Here is a 24166-nt window from a genome sequence, read left to right as displayed (position 1 = left end):
TACCATTTTAGGGTACATATTAGGGCTGAAACATATTACTCGATTGAATCGAGCAATTCGACACAAAAATCCTCGATTCGTTTGTGTCATGTGACCACGGAGCGGGAGTGAAGCACTTGTGTCACTACCAGAGCTTTGGGACGTTCTCAAAGCTCTGTTTCTCCACCCCTGTGATGATGTCACTACTAGAGCTGGGAGGAGTTTTCTGTTTCCTTCCTCCCAGCTGTTTCTCCTGCGTTTGATTTCCCTGCCTTTATATTCCCCCTCCTCCTATTGTAGGTGTGGATTATATTTCTCATTTGGGTTGTAGCTCTTGCTTGAGTATCTTCCCTTGTATGCTATCCTTTCACTGGACCTGTGTTCTGCTGCAGCAAGTACTCCGGATATTGCCAGCCTGTCTTTGGATCCGTCTTCACTGCGGCTGCAGCCCCTTCAGCTAAGTGTGCAGACATTGCTGTGTATCTGTGTGTTTTCTGACTGGATCCGAGGCGACCACGGTTCCCTCCATATACTGAGCAGGGCACCGGTGGCCGTGCCCCTTCCACTATTGTAGGGGTTACAGTGGTCATCAGTCTTAGGTACGCGGGCATGCCTCCTTCCACCATTTGGATCCGGGCATGGGCTTAGCAGCATAGGGAGAGCTTTTGAGGGTCTGACAGGGGTCACCCTTTATCCTCCCTAGTTTGGGTCCGGTCAGTAGCTCTATTTTCTGTGCATGCTCTTGTTGCTCACATACAGCCGTGATAACTTGCTATTACTCACCGCTCCGTGGTCTCCCGCTGGCCCGCACCGTGCTGCACTTTATTCTGACACATCATCAGGTCATAGTGCACGTAAGCGCGCACTATGACCCAACGCTGTGTGACGTCAGGACAGGAGTGCAGCGCCGCGGAGAAGAAGACTGTGGAGCTGTGGAGCAACGCCCCTACAGGAAAGGTAAGTACTGGCCACTCCATGTCCACAACCTCACTGCAAGAAACAGCAAAGTAGGAGTGAGGACGCTGCCATGAGCACACTGCAGAGATCTGGGATGACATGGTGCAGGCAAGGAGGATCCGGGCGGCCCGGGACTGCAGGCGATGCGCACTTGCGAGCTTCATTACTGTTGAGCTCAGGGCTTCCAGAGCCCGGACATAGAATCTATGAAAAGCATCCTGACTGGGCGGCGGGTTTGCGAGCGAGCGGCACTAACACCCTGGAGTCAGGGAAGAAGCTGAAGAGTCTGGAGAAGGGCACAGTCAGCATGGAGAGGGCGTATGTAATAAACACCGGGGTGTGAGCTGCAGGCTCAGCAATAATAGGAATGGAAACTACTATAGGGAGCCCCCCATAAATCAGTGCTCAGGGGTGAAGTTCTCATCACAGGCGGATTGTGACTGAACCTGAGAGAGAGTGCCTTGATGAACAGAATGCCGGAACTACAGTAAAGACTGACGGGAAGGGGGGGGTCACCGCTTCTTCTCTGTAATATACATGTGTCACCGAGTCATGCTCTATGGCTGGATGACTTGCCTCCTGCTGTCCGGGCACTCTGGACTGCTGCGGCCTGGTTCATCACTCGGACTGGCACTTAGGGGGGCAAGCTGATGGCACTAGGAGAAGGGAGCTGATGGCACTGGCGGATAGTGGAGCTGATGGCACTGGGGGGAACTGTTGCACTTGGGCTGATCACACGGGGGAATGAAGGGTGTTGGGGACTGATGGCAGGGGGTCTGATGAGTTTTTATAAAGGAAAACAGACTATTAATTCATTTTTTATTATTAGAGTACTCAATTAATCGTAAAATAATCGGTAGAATACTCGATTACTAAAATAATCGTTTACTGCAGCCCAAGTACATATCATTTTTGGTTGCTCTATATTACACTTTTTGTGAGGCAAGGTAACAAAAAATAGCTTTTTTAGGACCGTTTTTATTTTTTGTTATTTACAATGTTCATCTGACAGGTTAGATCATGTGGTATTTTTTTAGAGCAGGTTGTTACGGACGCGACAATACCTAATATGACTACTTTTATTGGTTGTTTGTTTCAGTTTTACATAATAAAGCATTTTGAAAATGGGACACATTTAAAAAATTCCACCAAGGTTTTTGGGGTTTTGACATCACAGCATTCACTGTGCGCTAAAAATGACATGACATTCTTATTCTGCGGTTCAATACAAATACAGCGATACCAAACTTGTAAAGGTTTTACTACTTAAAAAAAACTTTCAAAAATATCAAAATTTTCTTTGTATCACCATTTTCTGACAGCCATACCTTTTTATATTTCAGTCCACAGAGCTGTATGAGGGTTTGTTTTTTGTGGGACGAACTGTACTTTTTATTGGTACCATTTATGCGATATGTACGACTTTTTGATCACGGTTATTAAATTTTTACACAGGATTTTTTTAAATATATTTTAATAGTTCAGACATTTTGGGACGCGGCGATACCTGATATGTTTATTTTTTTTATTGTTAATATATTTTTAGATGTAAAATAGGGAAAGGGGGCGATTTAAACTTTTAATATTTTAATGTTTTTTTTTTTGTACTTTTTATTTAATAACTATAGCCCCCTTAGATCTATTAGGGTGAATATGATATTCACATGCTTCCTGCTGCGCTGTGCTTTACAAGCATCCAGGGTACCATGGTCAATGATTGGAGACTCGTGATTTCACTGCGGGGGCTGTGATCGGAAAGGAGAGGGCGCCAGATCCCTCTGCCTTGCCTTACAGGTGCTGCGATCAGCGTTGATCGTGACTCCTTAGGGGTTGAGTGAAGGGGTTTGACGGGATCAGTGCTTGCTGTATGATGAAGCCGGCACCCACCGCATATGGAGTGGGCTCACTGTAGCAGCACGCTCCATACATTACCTAACCTTATCTGTGAACTATGTTTATTACTTAAAAAACGTCACTATGTGCTTTATTATTTGAATAAAGAGATGGTGGTAAATTTTACATTTTAATAAGTATAGTGATCTATATAAATATATATAGTGATATATATTTTTTCGGAAGAACAAAAAATTTAACTTTTTTTTTTTTTGTATCTTTGCAAGTGCATGCGAAATGTCAATCCAAAAGTGACAAGGATGAGAGTATCTTAAAACTGGTAAGTGATTTATTAAATTGAACTAATAATGTAAATATGTTATAATCAAAAGAAAAAAAAATATCTGGTACCACTATTAGCCGGTAGAAAAATTAATGTTATTAACAAAATAACAGTCTCGTAGATATGGTACATTTTTAATGGGTAACAAAAATAAAAAACATTATGTTAACCAGAAAAAGTACCCGGTGCTACCCAAGTATGAAGAATTGGTCTGTCTGTTTGTGTCTTTTATTGGATTTGTTCCACAAATGCCCAGGAGGCTAATCCATGCCCTTGTTTTTTTTAACTAGGAAATCACTATTATTCCTATATACTCCAGCAGTTACACACTGTTTATTTTATTTTTAACTATCCCCCACAACAGTGACCTCCGCAGCACCCATCCCCTTAACAGTGACCTCCACAGTGCAGCACCTCGCCCAACAACAGTGACCACCACATCACTCCACCCCTTAACAGTGACCTCCACATCACCCTGCCCCCTTAATGGTTCCCTCCACAGCACCTCGCCCTCTTGAATGTGACCTTCACAGTGCCCCACCACCCTTTAGGTGAAGGCCACACCTGTTACCGTTCTCCCAAGCAAAATTGCCATGTTGTGTGATAATGCAAGGGTTTCAGACTCAGAAATGGCAGCCCTTGTGCCCATTGCTCTCCCTAACAGCCAGGAAGACAGCCCAGCTAGTGGTTGGGGCGTGGTAGTGCAGGTAGAGCCAGACAGTAGTTATGGGTGATTTAATCTGGGGGGGGGGGGGGGGGTGGAGGAGTATTTAAACTAGGTATGAGGGGAGAGGCAGAAAATGAAGTGGTCAGAGAGGGGGCAGGATATAATGGTGATTGGAGAAATAGACTATGGTCGGATTACCAAGGTGTTCATAAAATCTCAAATATTCACAGTCCAGGAAGGGAATGTGTAAATTTTAATTGTAATTTAAAATGCATGCTCACAAATTCCAGAAGCGCAGGAAGCAAAATGGGGGGAGCTGGAGTCTGTTTTACTGGAAGAACACATAGATGTAATTTAGGCCTCATGCACACGAACGTTGTTTGTTTCTGTGTCCGTTCCGTTTTTTTTTTGCGGATAGGATGCGGACCCATGTGCTGTCCGCATCAGTATGTCCATTCCGTTGCCCCGCAAAAAAAATAGAACATGTCCTATTTTTTTCTAGTTTGCAGACAAGGATAGGCATTATTACAATGGATCCGCAAAAAAAAGGATCTGCAAAATAAACGGATGCCATATGGATCCTGCGGACCACAAAACACATACGGTCGTGTGCATGTAGCGTAATGTGGCTGAGACATGGCTGGACTCTTCACACAACTTGACTGTTAATCATCAGGGTTTTACACTCTAGGAAAAACAGGACCAACAGAAAAGGTGGTGGAGTGTGTCTGTATACAAGGAGTTGGGGGACTACTATATCTCCTTATAGAGAGCTTCCTCATGCTGATTAGGCGCTCTCAATAAGAAGATAGAGCATCCCCAGAATCCTGACGTAGGTTTCTCAACCAGTTAAGCCAGCACTCTCTGCTCTGCGCTGATAAGGGGAAATCACTCTGAAACAGCTGTCTACCGATGAGATGCTGGCTTCTAATTAATTATTATCCAACTCATTACTTGTCATGGAACATTTGTTATTATTGACCACAATATAATTATATTCCCCCTGAACTGTTAATAACAAACTCTGACTAGGAGTGTAAAAACACTTCATTTTAAAATGGCCAATATCCTCGGGTTTAGGGCAGAGACTGGGATTATCTATTTTCACATAATAATACAGAGGATAAATTGGGAAGCTATAAAGACTGTGTACAACTTTAGGGGCATGTTGTTTTATTATTTCATTATACTCCTTATGTGCTGAAATATTTTTTTTCTATTGGTGTTTATTAAACCCGGGTATATTTCATCTATTTAATGTAATGTTTGTGTGTGTCGTTAAAAGATATCAACAGTATCCTCCTGCTGGGAGCAGGGAAAAGGGGGCAGAGTTATGGCTTGAATGTGATGTAGGAGGGGTGGGTGGACACATTGTGCCAGGAGGCGTGCCTGGGCTCCCTCCTGCAAGAATGACGCCCCTCTGGGCACCTTACTGGCTCATTTGCATACCAAATAAACTGGATTTCCAGAAGATAAAAAACATCTATTGCTGGAACAGAGGCACATCTTGAAATAAGGTACTAAGTGCTATTAGGCTATGGCTTTACTTCAATAGCGATTATCCTGGTGACAGATTTCCTTTAAGCCTTTAAGGACCCAGCCATTTTTCACCTTATAGGGAATCTGTCACCTAGTTTGAGCATATTAAACTGTTAACATAGCAATGTTTAATAAAGTACCTTCATTCCAGCATGGGTCTTCTTTCTTTTATTCAAGTTGTCATTTTGATAATAAAGCGATTTTTCAGATATGCTAATTAACCTTCAAGGTGCCCAGAGGGGCGTTATTCCTCTCCTCTAGTGCCCAGTAACTCCCCCCTGCAGTGCCCAGCCCGCCATTTATTTCAAGCCCAGCACGCCTCCTCATAAATAAATTTACTCCCACAGCCGAGCCGAATGGCGCCGTCCCCTCCGCTATGTCATATAATTTTTTTGTAAAACTTTTTTTTTTTAACTTCTTTTTTCACTTTTTTTTTGTCCCACTATGGGACTTCAAGATTTCAGGGTCTGATCCCTGTTTCAATACAGCACAATACATCTATTACTTATGAGGCATCCGTTTGTACCACAAACTCCCTCTTGAAGTCGGGCGTCACCAAAAAACGTTGACCCACATAGGGCCGACTTCAAAGCGGCAAAAGCCTCTTCCACCCGATCATCCCAGCGAACCATCACAGATTTTCGTCCCTTCAAGAGCTCTGTCAAGGGCGCGGCTAGAGTAGCAAAGTGGGGAACAAACCTCATGTAACCTCATTGCCTAGTGGTGACAGGTCAGGGCCAATTCCGTATCACCTCTATTTTGTTTACTTGGGGTTTGATGACTCCGTGCCCAGGTACTTAGTCTCTTCTAACCCTATCGCACTTTTTTGGGGGTTAGCGGTTAGGCCAGCTTTCCAAAGGGAGTCCACTACAGCCTGCACTTTGTGTAGGTGACTTTCCCAGTCGGTACTGTGGATGACAATATGGTCTGGGTAAGCCGAAGCGTACCGACGATGTGGACGAAGCACAATGTTCATCAGTCGCTGAAAAGTGGCGGGGGCGCCATGCAGACCAAAGGGTAAGACCTTATATTGATACAGCCCCTCAGGCGTGATAAAGGCAGTTTTCTCTTTGGCAGCCTTCGTTAAGGGCACCTGCCAGTACCCTTTCGGGAGGTCCAAAACAAAAAAATACCGGGCTTTTCCTAACCTCTCGATGAGCTCATCCACCCGGGGCATGGGATACGCATCGAATTTTGAAACCTCGTTAAGTTTTTCGAAAGTCGTTACAAAACCGCAACGTCCCATCCTGCTTGCGTATCAATACTATAGGACTGGCCCACTCACTTTTTGACTTCTCAATGACGTCTAGCTGCAACATTAGCTGCACCTCCTCCGATATAGCTTTTGCCGAGCCTCAGGTACCCAATATGGTTTTAATCAGACTTTTGCCCGAGGCTCAGTGACAATCTCATGCTGGATTATGGAAATGCATCCAGGGAGGTCCGAGAATACATCCGTGTTCCGACTAACGAACTCCCTGGCCTCCTGAGTCTGTTTAGAGGAGAGGCTGTCAGCAATTCTTACTGTGGCAGCCGCCTCTCTTGCATCAGAAAGAGGGGTCGGTACCTCTTCTCCTAGAAAACCCGGCTGCCACAGTCTTCTGTACAGGTTTCCCTATCTTTCCACGGTTTGAGTAAATTCACATGGTAAACCTGCATCGGTTTTCGCTGCCCTGGCTGGTGTACCGTGTAGTTTACATCTCCAATTTTCTAGAGTACCTCGTAGGGCCCCTGCCACCTAGCCAGGAACTTACTGTCCACGTTCGGCACCAGAACCAAAACCCGATCACCCAGATTAAAGATCCAGACCTGAGCCTGCCGATTATAGACCCGACTCTGGGTTCTCTGAGCTGCCTCCATATGCTCCCTAATAAGAAGCAACACTGTCTCTATCCAATCTTGCATCTGAGTAACGTTCTCAATGACACTTTTATGTGGAGTGGGTTTTTGTTCCCACGCCTCTTTAGCCACGTCCAAGAGACCGCGAAGATGTCTGCCATATAGCAGTTCGAAGGGCGAGAACCCAGTAGATGCCTGGGGTACCTCTCGCACTGCGAACATGAGATAGGGCAGAAGGAGGTCCCAGTCCTTCCCATCTTTAGACACTACCTTTTTCAAAATATTTTTTAATGTTTGGTTAAACCGTTTTACCAGACCGTCCGTTTGCGGATGGTAAATGGACGTCCGTAGTTTTATGTGCAGCAACTTACAGAGTTCCCTCATCACCTTGGACATAAAAAGGGTCCCTTGGTTAGTCAGAATCTCTTTAGGTAGTCCTACTCGGGAAAAAATCTCCATTAACTCCTTAGCTATGAGTTTGGCCGAGGTATGTCGCAGTGGCACCGCCTCCGGGTACTGAGTGGCGTAGTCTAGAATGACTAAGATGTGTTGATGCCCTGTGGTGGACTTTGGTACTGGGCCTATGAGGTCCATAGCAGGGGCGTAGCTAGAAAAGCATGGGCCCCATAGCAAAAAAATGTATGGGCCCCCCCCCCCCCCCGTGCCATCCACAGATCCCCCTCCCCTAAACAGTGCCATCCACAGATCCCCCCTCCCCTAAACAGTGCCATCCACAGATCCCCCCTCCCCCTAAACAGTGCCATCCACAGATCTCCCCCCAAACAGTGCCATCCACAGATCCCCCCCCTAAACAGTGCCATCCGCAGATCCCCCCCCTAAACAGTGCCATCCGCAGATCCCCCCCTAAACAGTGCCATCCGCAGATCCCCCCCTAAACAGTGCCATCCACAGATCCCCCCCTAAACAGTGCCATCCACAGATCCCCCCTAAACAGTGCCATCCACAGATCCCCCCCCCTAAACAGTGCCATCCACAGATCCCCCCCCCTAAACAGTGCCATCCACAGATCTCCCCTCCCCTAAACAGTGCCATGATGGCACTGTTTAGGGGAGGGGGGATCTGTGGATGGCACTGTTTAGGGGGGATCTGTGGATGGCACTGTTTAAGGGAGGGGGGATCTGTGGATGGCACTGTTTAGGGGGGAGATCTGTGGATGGCACTGTTTAGGGGAGGGGGGATCTGTGGATGGCACTGTTTAGGGGAGGGGGGATCTGTGGATGGCACTGTTTAGGAGAGGGGGGATTTGTGGATGGCACTGTTTAGGGGAGGGGGGATCTGTGGGTGGCACTGTTTAGGGGAGGGGGATCTGTGGATGGCACTGTTTAGGGGAGGGGGATCTGTGGATGGCACTGTTTAGGGGGGATCTTGGACATAAAAAGGGTCCCTTGGTTAGTCAGAATCTCTTTAGGTAGTCCTACTCGGGAAAAAATCTCCATTAACTCCTTAGCTATGAGTTTGGCCGAGGTATGTCGCAGTGGCACCGCCTCCGGGTACTGAGTGGCGTAGTCTAGAATGACTAAGATGTGTTGATGCCCTGTGGTGGACTTTGGTACTGGGCCTATGAGGTCCATAGCAGGGGCGTAGCTAGAAAAGCATGGGCCCCATAGCAAAAAAATGTTTGGGCCCCCCCCCCCCCCCCGTGCCATCCACAGATCCCCCTCCCCTAAACAGTGCCATCCACAGATCCCCCCTCCCCTAAACAGTGCCATCCACAGATCCCCCCTCCCCCTAAACAGTGCCATCCACAGATCTCCCCCCAAACAGTGCCATCCACAGATCCCCCCCCCTAAACAGTGCCATCCGCAGATCCCCCCCTAAACAGTGCCATCCACAGATCCCCCCCTAAACAGTGCCATCCACAGATCCCCCCTAAACAGTGCCATCCACAGATCCCCCCTAAACAGTGCCATCCACAGATCCCCCCCCCTAAACAGTGCCATCCACAGATCCCCCCCCCTAAACAGTGCCATCCACAGATCCCCCCTCCCCTAAACAGTGCCCTCCACAGATCCCCCCTCCCCTAAACAGTGCCATCCACAGATCCCCCCTCCCCTAAACATTGCCATCCACAGATCCCCCCCTCCCCTAAACAGTGCCATCTACAGATCCCCCTCTAAACAGTGCCATCCACAGATCCCCCTAAACAGTGCCATCCACAGATCCCCCCTAAACAGTGCCATCCACAGATCCCCCTAAACAGTGCCATCCACAGATCCCCCCTAAACAGTGCCATCCACAGATCTCCCCTCCCCTAAACAGTGCCATGATGGCACTGTTTAGGGGAGGGGGGATCTGTGGATGGCACTGTTTAGGGGGGATCTGTGGATGGCACTGTTTAGGGAGGGGGGATCTGTGGATGGCACTGTTTAAGGGAGGGGGGATCTGTGGATGGCACTGTTTAGGGGGGAGATCTGTGGATGGCACTGTTTAGGGGAGGGGGGATCTGTGGATGGCACTGTTTAGGGGAGGGGGGATCTGTGGATGGCACTGTTTAGGAGAGGGGGGATTTGTGGATGGCACTGTTTAGGGGAGGGGGGATCTGTGGGTGGCACTGTTTAGGGGAGGGGGATCTGTGGATGGCACTGTTTAGGGGAGGGGGATCTGTGGATGGCACTGTTTAGGGGGGATCTGTGGATGGCACTGTTTAGGGGGGGATCTGTGAATGGCACTGCTTAGAAGGGATCTGTGGATGGCACTGTTTAGGGGGGAGATCTGTGGATGGCACTGTTTAGGGGAGGGGGGATCTGTGGATTGCACTGTAGGGGGATCTGTGGATGGCACTGCCATCCACAGATCTCCCTACAGTGCCATCTACAGATCCCCCTCCCCGACGCTCACAGCAGTATATTTATAAACTAATCAGTAACTACTTTAACTTTAATCATTGCTCATTGCTGAGCTCTTTACTTGGATTATTTGGATATCTTACTTTGTCTTAGCTCCGGTAATAGCAGGCAGTGCGGGGGGCGGCGCTCACTCACTGACGTCACGCGCCTGCGCCGCCTAGTGGGAGGAGCAGGCGCGTGACGTCAGTGAGTGAGCGCCGCCCCCCGCACTGCCTGCTATTACCGGAGCTAAGACAAAGTAAGATATCCAAATAATCCAAGTAAAGAGCTCAGCAATGAGCAATGATTAAAGTTAAAGTAGTTACTGATTAGTTTATAAATATACTGCTGTGAGCGGCGTGGCCCTGTATATTCTAACCCCCAGGCAAGCATCCCTGTCACCATGGGAACGCCTGGGGGTTAGAATATACCATCGGATTTGAGTTTTTACGATCTCACTGAGCTCGTAAAACTTAGATCCGATGGTATATTCTAACCCCCAGGCAAGCGTCCCCGTCACCATGGGAACGCCTGGAGGTTAGAATATACCATCGGATCTTCTGAGTTACTCAGTGGCCTGGCTGGAGCCTCCGCAGCCACTATGTGGGCCCGGCCCTGCGTGCGCCCTGCTCCAGTTCCTGACTCCTCCCCTAGTCTAGTGTAGTGGGCGGGCGGTCCGCGGCTCGGGCCTGGCTGCCTGTGTGTGGTTGGTGTGTGTGTAAATAAAAAATAATAAAAAATCAACAGAAGGCGGCACAGACGGGCCCCCAGTGGCGTAGGGCCCCATAGCCACTGCTATGGTTGCTATGGCGATCCCTACGCCACTGGTCCATAGCTATTCTGGCAAACGGTACTTCGATAATCGGGAGAGGTACTAGGGTACTACGGAAATGTGGCTGGAGAATAGTTATCTGGCAGGTCGGGCAAGACTTACAAAACTCTTCCACTTCTTTGAATATGCTGGGCCAGTAAAACCGCTGTAGAATACGATTCTGAGTTTTATGCAGCCCCAGGTGACCCCCGAGAACGTGTTGGTGGGCTAGATCTAACACAAGCTTGTGATAAGCCTTGGGGACCACCAACTGTTTAATAGGCTTACCCCGTAGTTGATTTACCCGATACAACATATCCTGATGAACCACAAAATGGGGAAACCATGATTCTGCCCCAGGTTGTTGTGGTTCACCATCTACTATTAACACATTTTCCCAGACGCCATATAGGGTTTGGTTCCGACGTTGGGCGGTACCAAAATTATCCCCAGAGACATTAAGGTTTGTCAATTTAGGACCCGTCGGCAAGTCCTCCACGTCTCCCACCATCACACTTAGCGGGGTTGTCTCCCCCTCTTCCACCGAAGTGGCGGTCACCCCTACCGCTGGCCCTTCGGTCTCAGGTTCCCAGTGTCCTGGTCTTCCCCCTGAGCCGAGCCACTCTGCTAAGGTTACCCCTGTCTCATGGGTATCAGTCACTCTTATAATAGGGAGAAGTCTCTCCCTATTATAAGTTTGTAGTGTAAATTTGGGGCAACTGCCACTTTCTTGAGTCCATCTGCCAGCCCCTGTGGTTAGAGACACCAGGGCGGTGGGATAGTCTTTTAAGTCTCCATGCATGCACATGACCCCACCTTTCCGGCCAGTATACTCCTCTGACCGTACCAGGGGAGCCCTTACTAGGGACACCAGACTCCCTGAGTCCAGCAGAGCCTCCGCTGGAGTGTCTCCTACCTCCACCTGGCTCAGGTGGTTTAGAGTTTTTGGGGTACCTGCTGCACACAGCTTCCTGGCATATAGCGACTGACGGTAGCCATAGGTAGTATCTATGGGTTCCACCTGATGGGGACAGTCAACTCTTACATGGCCCGGCTCCTGACACCACCAGCAGACTATCGGAGCCAGGTCCGTAGAGGGTACACCCCGGGTGGGTTTGGTTGGTACAAGTCGCCTGGTCTGGGATGGAGATTTACGAGGTTTGGCTGCCCAAAAAAAAAAAAAAAAAAACTGTAACAGTCTAACAGTCTTAGTAGTCTCATAGCGCTCCACCAGGTCCACCATTTCGAGGGCGTTGCCAGGAGACACCTGGCTGATCCAGTGCTGGATGGGGGGGGTGGCAGAGCCCTCCAGAACATATCAGCCAATAGTCTATCCAGCATAGCCGTGGGACTCGGCACATCAAGCTGTAGCCACTTTAGCAAGAGGTGGAGTAAGTCAAAATACTGGGTCCTCGCAGGCTAAGCTGGCTTAAACCCCCACTGATGTACCCACTGGGAGCGGACCAACACATTCACCCCCAGTCTTGCCAAAATTTCACCCTTTACTTTTTGGTAGTCGGCCGCTTGATCGTCCGGCAAGTCGAAATACACCCGCTGGGAATCGGATGCCAGGAATGGAGCAACGACCTCAGCCCACTGGTCACGGGGTAGCTTTTCCCTGATGGCCACTTTCTCGTACATTGCCAGGTAGGTTTCGATGTCGTCTGCGGGGGTCATCTATCACGGTCGGCGTGGCTATCACATACGTGACACAGAGGGAGGGAAGGAGGAAGGCCCTGCCCAAGTGAGAGGGAAGATAGTGACCCTGACTCACCTGGCGGCTGGCACCTGGCTGCCCTGACGTCCCTAGACGGGTTCCTCACCCGTACGCCGATCACGTGCCTAAAGCCCTGGCTTTCCCTGAGCTGAGCCCTAGGTAGTGAACAGGGCGATGGGAACACTAGTCCGCACCACTAACTCTAAGGGAAAACACCAAGGGGAGGACAGACAACACAGACTCAACATATATTCCCAGGTGGGCGACAACAGGAGACAACAATAAGCCCAACAGGGATCCGGAGGGTAGCACACAGGAACGACAACCAGGATTAACCACTCCAGTGGGTCAGTATAGATGTCCAGGCAGGAAGCTCTATAACTGGCAACTAGAGAAGTGTGAGGGGAGAATATAAGGAGGTAGGGAGTGGCAGACAAGAAACAGCTGAGGAGGAGAAGCTACGGATCCCTGAGAGAGACAAAAAGGATAGCAAGGCAAACACAGAAAACAATCACAAAGAAACAACGTGATCTTTCGATATAGAGCGCGCAGCCACCCGCTGCGACTTCCTGACCCCGGGTATAACGGAGTCAGACGTGGCTCTTGATACCCTCGTGACATCATCTTAGAAATCGCGGCACGGAGTGCTTTCCGGGCATCGTGGACGATCGGGGTTGCTTCTGCTGTCTGCAAAGCCATCACATGTTGTAGCAGCAACTGGTTAGTCTCCTGCTGCTGCTTATTAGCCTAGCGTTGCTGCAGGTTTCTCTCGCTTCTGCAGATTAGCCTCCATGAGGGCCTTCACAACAGCCTGCATTTTGTCGTGGGGCACTGGTTGTAATACAACTGGTTTAATGTACGACATACAACCGTGCCTGAAAAATGCAGAAACCAAAAATATCGGCGTTCACGCCAGCCTCACTGCTCTTGCCCGCATTCTCCACCAATTGTGGGTTTTTGCTCTAGTAGATAGGGTAAGCGAGCGCAGTACAGAGGCAAAATACAAGTTTTTAACTCAAAACATCAGTGTTTATTCACTGCACAAAACAGCATGTAACTTTGCAGTCTTGGTGTTAATTCACACACAATGGAATGTTCATATAACACAAGTCACCTTGCTGGCAGTTCTGCCTCCAGCACAGCACAGAGCCTCAGATCCCAAAAGTAGAGACATCTCTGCTGAGCCCAGCTGCCTATTTAAGGACAGCCAGGTGCTGACAAAACCCGAAGTGGCACTTAAACTCTGGTCCAGTATTTGACCTCACCTGGCTGGAAAGCAGCCCAGCCGCACATGCTGTGAGGAAAATACCTGCCTTGCCAGACACAACCCCTCACTGTGTCACAGTATATACACAAACTTATTCAAAGATAAAGTAAAGTAACAGTCAGTGAGAATCGTACTGACAAATGGGCTGGTGCCATTGACCAGTGTCCAACATGGTGCTCAGCTAATGCCCATATGATACAAAAAGAGGTGATCGTGGCAAATTCTGATCTTTCAGCATTGTGATCTAGATAGCCCAATGAACAAGAATTTGTTCATTCATCGTACAATCGGAGGCTGTATTAGGCTGGGTTCACACAGCCGTTGCAGGTGACGTGCGGGAAAAGATGCGATTTTACCCCGTGAGTGCAAAGCGTTTTAATGCGTTTTGCACGCGAGTGAGAAAAATCGGCATATTTGGTAGCCAGACCCGAACCCGGACTTCTTCACAGAAGTTCGGGTTTGGGTTAGGTGTAGTGTAGATTTTATTATTTTCCCTTATAACATGGTTATAAGGGAAAATAATAGCATTCTTAATACAGAATTCTTAGTAAAATAGGGATGGAGGGGTTAAAAAAATAATAATAATAATTTAACTCACCTCACCCACTTGTTCGCGCAGCCCGTCTTCTCTAATGTCTTCTTCTTTGACTGCGCTCATCACATGGTCCATCACATGATCCATCACCCGCTGTGTTTGTGGTGGTGGTGGTGGGTTGGGGGAGCTGACAGGGGGGGGCAAAGGTAGTTCAGCAGCTTGTGAACTGCTGAACTGCCTGGGAAAAGGGTTAACTGACAAAGCAGGGGGAAGGGCCATGATGAGGATGTCATTTGACTCCTCCGTACCCTGTGCTGTGAGCCTGCTGTTGGGTAGGAGGAGACGTATCAGCAACGTATCCCTCTGTTGTGGGATACGTTACAGCCTTCCATCATAGGTATAGGTAGTGAATTCTCCTGGCATATACCGTACCCCTGACGGAAAGCTAATAACGTGATGTGAACCCAGCCTAAGATGTCCATAAACTACAAGCTGACTTATATTTCTGGGACCTGCTCCTGTCTCCATAATGGGGTCCCCAAATTGCACCATGCATGAGCCGCATGCTCTCCGTTCACTGCTAAAGGATTCCAGCTCTCTCGGCTGTTTTGGAAGTCCCATTGCGATGAATGGAGGTGGTGGGACCTGCACCTGTCTGACATTGAGGGCATATCCTACTTATATGCCATTAGTGAGACAGCCCTTTTTAAGGGTTTAAAAAAATAAAAAAAGTTATGGGAGGCCCTTAGCACATTTTTTTCGGCCAGGGGTCTCCACCTACCTTAATCCGGCCCTGGTCAGACACCAGTGATCTGATATTAATAACCCATCCAAAGGATAAGTTATCAATATCAAACCGCTGGAATACTCCTTTAACCCCTAGAGTACCGCCGCTGTACATGTACCGTGGAAGTACGCGATTTAAATATGGTGCCTGCTCTCAAGTGCATAGGCAGTGGGTCTCTGCTTCAAACAGGCCAAGGGCTAATATCTGATTGCATACATTTAACCCTTTAGATGCTGTGGTCAGTCGTGACCATGGCATTTAAATGCTGAAAAACCAGAAGCACTGGGTCTCTCTGAAGAACCCAAGTGTATCAGAGCTGAAGTTCCTATGGAGTCCTGCAGGTGGCAGGCCTCCATAGGATAACCACAAATGCAGATTATGTAGATTGTAGTTCTATTGATCTAAGCTAAAATAAATCAGAATAGTTCATATTGTAGCCTCCTAGGGGGGCTAAAAAAAAAGTTAAAAGAAGTTATGAAAATATTTAGCCCATACGGCGAATGACGTAAAAAAATAATAATTTAAGACTGTGGAAACCTTTGTGCACTAAAAATCAATAAACCCATATCTTACCGTAATGAAGCACATAATAAAATTTCACTTGTTTGTTTATTGGTATCAGCTTTGCTTCACATGCACTCAGAAATGCTCTGATATGAGTTTCGCTCACTGCTATCATCTCCTGTGAGAATGTGTGGGTGTTCCTATGGATTTCACATGCACTAGCACAAGCTCTTTTGCGGCCCCATTGAAAATGAATGGGTCCGCACCCCTTGCGCAAAATTGCGGTACGGATGCGGACCCATTATGCAGACGTGTGAATGGACCCTTAGTTATGGTCCGTGGTAGCAGAATCCATAATGGAATTGTTACATAACCTAAACCTTGTACGCTAAACTTGAAACACAAGTTTGCTCATCCCTAGTTGCGACCACAGGGGTGAATAAAGTGTTTTTATTTTTACAAATTTTTTGTGAGAGTGCTGCCATTTTTTTAAATTCTTATATTGTCCTGGATTTGTTGCCAGATCCATTGGCCTGCACCTCCATATTTATATTTGGCCTGATGTATTGCCATTTTTGTTTTTTCCAATGTTCACCTGACAGAGTAGATAATGTGATATTTTTATAGCGCAGGTCGTAACGACGCGACGATACCTAATATGTCTAGTTTATATTTTATTTTGGATTTACACAAAAAGAAAATGTTTTTGAAAAAAAAATCATGTTTTTGTGTTTCCATTTTCTGAAAGCCATATTTTTTTATTTTTTGGGTGATTGTCATAGGTAGGGTCTCATTTTTTGCAGGATGAGATGATGGTTTGATTGGTACATACCATTTTAGGGCACATATGACTGATCGCTTGATATTCCCCTTTTTGTGATGTAAGGTGATTAAAAATTGGTTATTTTTTTACAGCGTTTACCAGACTGGTTAGAGCATGTGATATTTTTATAGAGTAGGTTGTCACAGATGCGGTAATACCTAATATGTCTGGTTTTTTAAAATATATTTTGGTTTTACACAATAAGCATTTTTTAAACAAAAAAATCATGTTTTAGTGTCTCCATTTTCTGAAAGCCATATCTTTTTTAATTTTTTGGGCGATTGTCTTAGGTAGGGGCTCATTTTTTGCGGGATGAGATGACTATTTGATTGATACTTTTTTGGGGTACATATGACTCTTTATCACTTTATATACTATTTTGTGGGAAGTACGGTGGGCAAATCTGCAATTCCATTATAGTTTTTCTTTTTTTGTTATGGCGTTCATCGTGCAGTAAAACTACGTGATCCTTTTATAGATCAGGTCGTTACAGATGCGGTGATACCAAACATGTTTAGTGTTTTTTATATTTTACATTTTTAACCAATTATATGTACGGATATAGGAAGAAGTTAGATTTATTTATTTTTTTACTTTTTTTTATTTATTTTTTTACACTTTTTTGACTCAAACCTACTTTTGTTCTTGAAGATTCAGTGGGTCTGATGCCTCTACAATACACTGCAGTACACTTTATAGTATACTGCAGTGTATTGTCATTCACAGTAACCCTGATCAGGCTAAGCTATACCATGGCAATCCGGATGCCTGTGACGGCTTTCGATTGCCATGGTAACCATAGGGACGCTGCCGCAGCAGCGCAGCTGGCCGGATGGGGGCGGGACCTTCCTCCCTCAATTTACCCTTCAAGCTTGCCATAGTAACCACAGGAATGCTGCCACAGCATAGCAGCGGCCCGATGGTTATCCCCTTTATGCAGCGGTCCCTAAGGACCGCAGCATGGAAGGGATTAAACAGCCAACATCAGTGCCAGCACCGATGTCGGCCGTTTAAAGCAGAGTGTCAGCTGTATGTTACAGCTAACACTCTGCCCCGCTGCTGCTCTGCAAACCTTGACTTGGGGCAAGGGGGGCTTGTTGCGTCACTGGCCATCCTGAAGGAAGAGGGGGATCGGGGGAGGGGGGTTGTTGCCTCACCTTTCATCCTGAAGGAGGCGGGGGGGGGGGGGCTTGTTGCATCGCCGGCCATCCTTAAGGGGAGGGGGGGGTGACGGCTTATATGGAGGCAAGGACAGCCATCCTACACGGCGGGGGGGAGAGGGACGGCATCGGGCCGCTGTCACAGCAGAGCAGCGGCCCGATGGTTAGCCCCTTCCATACAGCGGTCCCTAAGGACCATGGCATGGAAGGGGTTATGTCTGCAGTTTGAAGCAGACTGTCAGCTGTATGTTACAGCTGACAGGAGAGGTCGCACTCTTCTTAACAATTTTGAGGAGTGTTTTTAGTTGAGGAGGAGTACGAATTTTGCGGTAATTCACATATATAATGCATAGGCCCACATAATGTTATGAGGCTGATATTTCTGCAGGGAAACCATTGCTAGTCTCCCATGCAGAAATAAATGTAGACAATTTTACATTTATTCAACATCATACACTAAACATAAGACCACTTCTGCCATCCCCAGCACCCACCTGACTCTGCCATCCCCAGCGCCCACCTGACGCTGCCACCCACAGCGCCCACCTGACGCTGCCACCCACAGCGCCCACCTGACGCTGCCACCCACAGCGCCCACCTGACGCTGCCACCCACAGCGCCCACCTGACGCTGCCACCCACAGCGCCCACCTGACGCTGCCACCCACAGCGCCCACCTGACGCTGCCACCCACAGCGCCCACCTGACGCTGCCACCCACAGCGCCCACCTGACGCTGCCACCCACAGCGCCCACCTGACGCTGCCACCCACAGCGCCCACCTGACGCTGCCACCCACAGCGCCCACCTGACGCTGCCACCCACAGCGCCCACCTGACGCTTTAATATACATATTACATACACGGCTTTGCTACATGTCCATTACACAGGTAGAAAACTGTACAATAGAATGGTTACACTGACTTAGCCCTGCTTTATACACACCTTCCATAGATAAAGTACCTCTGCATTCTCCACCAGCACAGTCCTACACCGAGCCTGTGTTCCCCTTACTCCTCCCACACATATGGCTGATCACATGACTGTGACATCACCACAGGTCCTGTAACCACATTGTAGTGTTTAGTCCAGACTCTAGAGCTGCTCCTGGTGAGGGGCATGGCTTCTTGGGAGAGGGGTGGAGCTTCATATGTGCTGGACCTGGCAGCTTCTGATACAGCGCTCCTGAGGGAGGGGAGAGGGAGACATTGCGCGCTCCTGTGTGCACACAGGAGGAGTTACAGAAAATCTGTCAGATGACGGATTCTCTGTAAACTCACTGAGAGCAGCCTGCTGTGCATAGGAAGCACAGCAGGCTGTATAAACAAAAACGAAAAAAGATAGATAAATAGTACCAATTGGAGAAATGATTTTCTCCACAAAATAAATTTAGTGTAATTTTTTTTACAAAGGTGTCCATATCCTTTAAATCCTTAAGGACACAGACATATTTCACCTTAAAGGGAACCTGTCAGATTATAATCAAATATCCACATAACTAATTATATACAATCATTAACTACTAAAAAGTACCTTAGATGTATTCACTTACTGGTGTGACAGATAGTTACCTCATAATATATACACAAAGATGCCACATGCTAATGAGCTGATTTGAGTCCAGCATGATGTCAGTGAGTCCAGCATTTATTTAATTCAGAGATACAGCCACTCCCCTGCCCACCTGCTGCTGATTCATATGGAAAAAAACTGTCAATCTGCAGCCGGTAGGCGGGGAGAGTCAGGAGCTCATAAATATTCATGACTCATCATTATCGGCTGGAGCTTTTCAATACAAGATGTTGGCAGATTGACTGGGTCAATTAAAGAAAGTGACCCAGCATTTTGCTAAGAAAATCAGTCACTTATTTATGTTGCCCTTAGTTAGGAACACCATAAAACTGGTGACAGGTTCCCTTTAGGGACCAGGCCATTTTTTGCAAATCTGACCAGTGTCACTTTAAGTGGTGATAACTTTAAAACGCTTTGACTTATCCGGGCCATTCTGAGAGTTTTTTGTTCGTCACATATTGTACTTCATGACACTGGTAAAATGGAGTAAAAAAAATTCATTTTTATTTAACAGCAAGTTTTACACAATGATTTCATTTTTGAAACAAAAAAAAATCATGTTTTAGTGTCTCCATAGTCTGAGAGCCATAGTTTTTTCAGTTTTTGGGCGATTATCTTGGGTAGGGTATGATTTTTGCGGGATGAGATGACGGTTTGATTGGCACTATTTTGGGGTGCGTGTGACTTTTTGATCGCTTGCTATTACTCTTTTTGTGATGTAAGGTGACAAAAAAAAGTATTTTTTTACACCGTTTTTTTTTTTTCACCTGAGGGTTTAGGTCATGTGATATTTTTATAGAGCAAGTTATTACGGACACGGCGATACCTAATATGTATACTTTTTTTTATTTATGTAAGTTTTACACAATAACAGCTTTTTTTTTTAAAAAAAAAAGATGTTTTAGTGTTTCCATATTCTGAGCCATAGTTTTTTAATTTTTTGGGCGATTGTCTTAGGTAGAAGCTCATTTTTTGCGGGATGAGGTGATGGTTAGATTGGTAATATTTTGGTGGGCATACGCCATTTTGATTGCTTGCTGTTGTACTTTTAGTGATGTAAGGTGACAAAAAAATTGTTTATTTAGCACAGTTTTTATTTTTTACGGTGTTCATCTGAGGGATTAGGTCATGTGATATGTTTATAGAGACGGTCGATATGGACGCGGCGATACCTAATATGTCAACTTTTTTTGTCCCACTTTGGGACTTTAACTTTTGGGGGTCTAATCCCCTTTACAATGCATTCCAATACTGCTGTATTGGAATGCATTGGCTGTATGAGTAATACAGTGTGTATTACTCATACAGCTTCCTGCCTGTGAGATCCAGGGGCCTGGATCTCACAGGCTCGTCACCAGAAGGCAGCACCGATGCCTAAGGAAGGCATTGCGCTGCCTTCCATGCCATCAGGTCCCCATTACAGCCGCACGAGGACCCGATGGCAGCGCCAACTGCCTGCCGCAAATCTCGTAATCGCCGCAAACCGCAGGTCTGAATTGACGGTACCCCCGCGGCGGTGATCGGAACTACACATGACGTACCGGTACGTCATGTGTCCTTAATTACCAGGACATCATGTCGTACCGGTATGTCATGTGTCCCCAACAGGTTAAAATGGTCGATCTGCCATTTTTTCGTAGCTTCACTTATTCCCAAAAATTGAATAACATGTGATTAAAAAATAACACACACTCTAAAATTGTATCAATAAAAAACTACAGCCCCTACACAGCTCCATAGACATAACTATAAAAAAAAAGTTATGGGGGTCAGAATATGGTGATGAAGTTTTTTTTTTTTCAGTATTAAAAAAGACAAAAACTATTTAAAGTGTAACTGCCATTTCATCTTTTTTTTATTCCCTAATAGTATAGTACACCCTGCTGTATAAGTGCTTTTGTGCTTTAAAATTTGATCATTTTCCGTTTTACCTGCTAATAACTCCCACAAATGCATGCTACTTTCCTATTCAGCAGCTATTATCTCACAGCGTTGCCATGTGCAGTCCGTCTTCTCAGTTTTATAACAAGAGAGGGATGAGCTCTGGGAGGACAGCCTGGAGCTATGCTGAGGCAGAAAGTGGAGGGGGGAGGGATGCTTTAGATGGTGATGTCTTCTCAGTGGTAGCAGCTAGAAATATGCAACTGGTTTTGTTTGAAAGCTGACAGTCCAGGCTTTCATGCAAGACCAGACGCTAGTCCAAGCAACAGAGGAGAAATCACTGTTAGAAATAGAGTCTGGAATAATAGCTGGTAAAATCTGCTTTTACTGGCACTTTCAGCTTCATTCACAGCATCCCGATTTCTATCATTGATATCTTCCCCTGTACTGAACAGATTTATATTTTTCTGGTATTGTCTAAAAGCTTGGAATGTCAGCCTTCAGACACTACAAAGCCCATATAAGCAGCTAAAGTAGCTCCACCCTCCCTGTCAGTCTGGAAGAGAATGAGGGACAGCTGGCTATTAAGAGGTTAGAAGAAATGCTTCCGGATTTAATGTAATTGCAGGGCTTGTCTCTGGTTAGCTGTATGTGAGGATACACACTGCTCTGGGTACTGTGGGAATTTTTTTTTTGTCACTTTATTCTTTTTCTTTTTTTTTTATAACATAAATACACATTCAACACATCAATAACATAATACAACACAATCCGTATTACCACTATAATATATATTATCCTTATTATTTATCACCCAAATACCCATCCACCACCCCATGGAAAGAAGGAGAGAGAGAGGACCTAATATGGCCATTTATTCCATATCTCATCGAGTCCTACTGGATTTTTAGTATAGCACTCAGAAACCCGTTGAGTTTTAATAAGATTAGCCACTGCTTCACACCACAGTCCCACTGTGGGCGGGTCTTCCTTTATCCATTTCCTAAGTATAAGGAGTCTAGCTTGAAACAACACTTTACCCAAAACCAATCGTAGTTTCTTCTTTAATTTCAGATGTTCAGTTGCTCCCAATATACAAACTACTGGGTCTTCAAACACCTGAACATCCAGGAATACAAATACAATCTCTGCTATCCCCTTCCAATATCTGAAAAGTCTGGGGCATCTCCAAAAACAGTGTATTAAATCTGCATTCCCCCCACTACATTTTGGACAATTATCTAACGCTCTCACACCCATTTTCTTAAGCATCTTAGGAGATCGATGTAATCTATGTATTATAAAAAACTGTGATATTTTATGTGAACCCCTATCCGACACCATAGCGTAACTTCTAAGGGCGTCCTTCCATTTCTCTTCGGAAAAGAAAGGCTAAAGTTCTTTCTCCCATTTTTTTTTTTTAGGAAGTATTGTAATCCGTTCTTTCTTACCTTCCATCAATATCCCGTATCTTTTTTTTGTTATACCTCTTTTTTCTCCTCCGTTAGGGAATTTATATATTCTATCTGATTGTTCTTTTTTATATTTATTTACTTTTACTGCTGTCCTCAATGCGTTCGTAAGCTGGAGGTATTTGTAAATATCCTTTTGGGGATCCCAAACTCCCTAGCAAGTGTATTAAAGTCCTTCAATTTATCGTCTTCAAATATTTGGGCTAGATATTTTATCCCCTTTTTTTCCCAATCGATATAACTCCTAATCGTTTGCAGTTCCTTTTAGATTTAAATTTTTCCAAATAGGTGTATAGTGGAGGAAACCTTTAGTACCCAATAATTTTTTAATCTGCCCCCATATGTGATCCATTGAATTCATTACTCTATTTCCTGTAATATTTTTCCCTAATGTGCCCGATTCCAATATCTCTAAGTGATTAAATTCCCCTCTCCATCCCATTTTATTTAATTCCTGTCTTCCCGATACACCATTCAAACTATCTCTTATCTGACTATATTGTGTTATCAAGTAATACAAAAAACTGTTAGGAACCGCCAAACCACCCTCTCTTACTGGGAACTGAAGCACTTCTTTTTTTATCCTAGGAATAGCACCTTTCCAAATAAATTCCCCCATTAGACGATCCAATAATCTAAATATCTTCTGCGGCAATCTTATTGAGGCATTTTGTAAAACATAAAGTAACTTTGGGAGAAAAATCATTTTTATTAAGTTTACCCGACCTTGGATTGAGAGTGGTAATCTTTTCCAAATATGTATTTTAGTTCTGAGTTCTTTTATTACGGGAAGTACGTTTAGTTTTTCATAGTCTTCTGTATTACCGGAGATTTGTATGCCCAAATATTTAAAACTCTCGTGTTTCTCAAGCACATGCACCCTTGAGTCCTTCTGTGATTGACAATCTCCCAATAACATCATATGGGATTTCCCCCAATTAATGTTTAATCCAGAAAAAGAACCAAACTTATCTATTTTATCTATTACTCTGCTAAACTGATCCCCTGTATTGTGCATAAATAATAAAATATCATCGGCATACATTAATAGTTTTTCATCTCCTTCCGCATATTGAAAACCTTTGAACTCCCTATCATTTCTTATTATACTTGCGAGGGGCTCAATTGCTATAGCAAATAGTAATGGGGAGAGAGGGCATCCCTGCCTAGTGCCCCGGTGAAGGGCAAGAGGCAGGGACAAGCTCCCATCCACCATCACTCTAGCCCTTGGATTAGAATATATAAGCTGAATCCATCTTATAAACCCCTCTCCTATACCGACCCTTTTTAAGGCTGCCCATAAATACTCCCATTCAATACAATCAAATGCCTTTTGAGCATATTGCTTTGTCGCCTGTTTCTGTTTTATTAGCCTCAATATTAAGATACAACCTTCTTATATTTGAATATATAGTTCTACCAGGTATAAAACCAGTCTGGTCGTGAATTATACTTTTAATCACTTTGGAGAGCCTCCCTGCCAAAACCTTTGCCAAAATTTTAACGTCCGTGGATATTGGTCTGTATGATCCAGGATTTAGTTGTTCTTTACCCTTTTTTGGAATTAATGTGATAATTGCCTCTTTCATGGAGTCTGGTAAATCCCCTATCTTTTGTGCCTCATTCAATGTTATTT

General features: G+C 45.7%; 1 protein-coding gene across 3 annotated transcripts in view; it reads left to right on the top strand.

Annotated features, from left to right (window-relative positions):
- Nucleotides 1-24166, top strand: part of VRK3 (VRK serine/threonine kinase 3) — a 244157-nt gene that overhangs the window by 75939 nt on the left and 144052 nt on the right. For all 3 annotated transcript variants that reach the window (XR_005774582.1, XM_040410144.1, XM_040410143.1), the window contains one exon: nt 3057-3109. Coding sequence is in view for 2 of the 3 variants with exons in the window: in XM_040410144.1 (XP_040266078.1) it covers nt 3057-3109 (53 nt within the window). In the remaining variant the exon portion in view is untranslated. The remainder of the gene's footprint in view (nt 1-3056; nt 3110-24166) is intronic.

The sequence above is a fragment of the Bufo bufo genome, chromosome 10, assembly GCF_905171765.1.
Source record: "Bufo bufo chromosome 10, aBufBuf1.1, whole genome shotgun sequence".
Taxonomy (NCBI): Eukaryota; Metazoa; Chordata; class Amphibia; order Anura; family Bufonidae; genus Bufo; species Bufo bufo.
The sequence above is the reverse complement of the archived record's forward strand: the minus strand, read 5'-3'. Positions and strand labels throughout refer to the sequence as shown.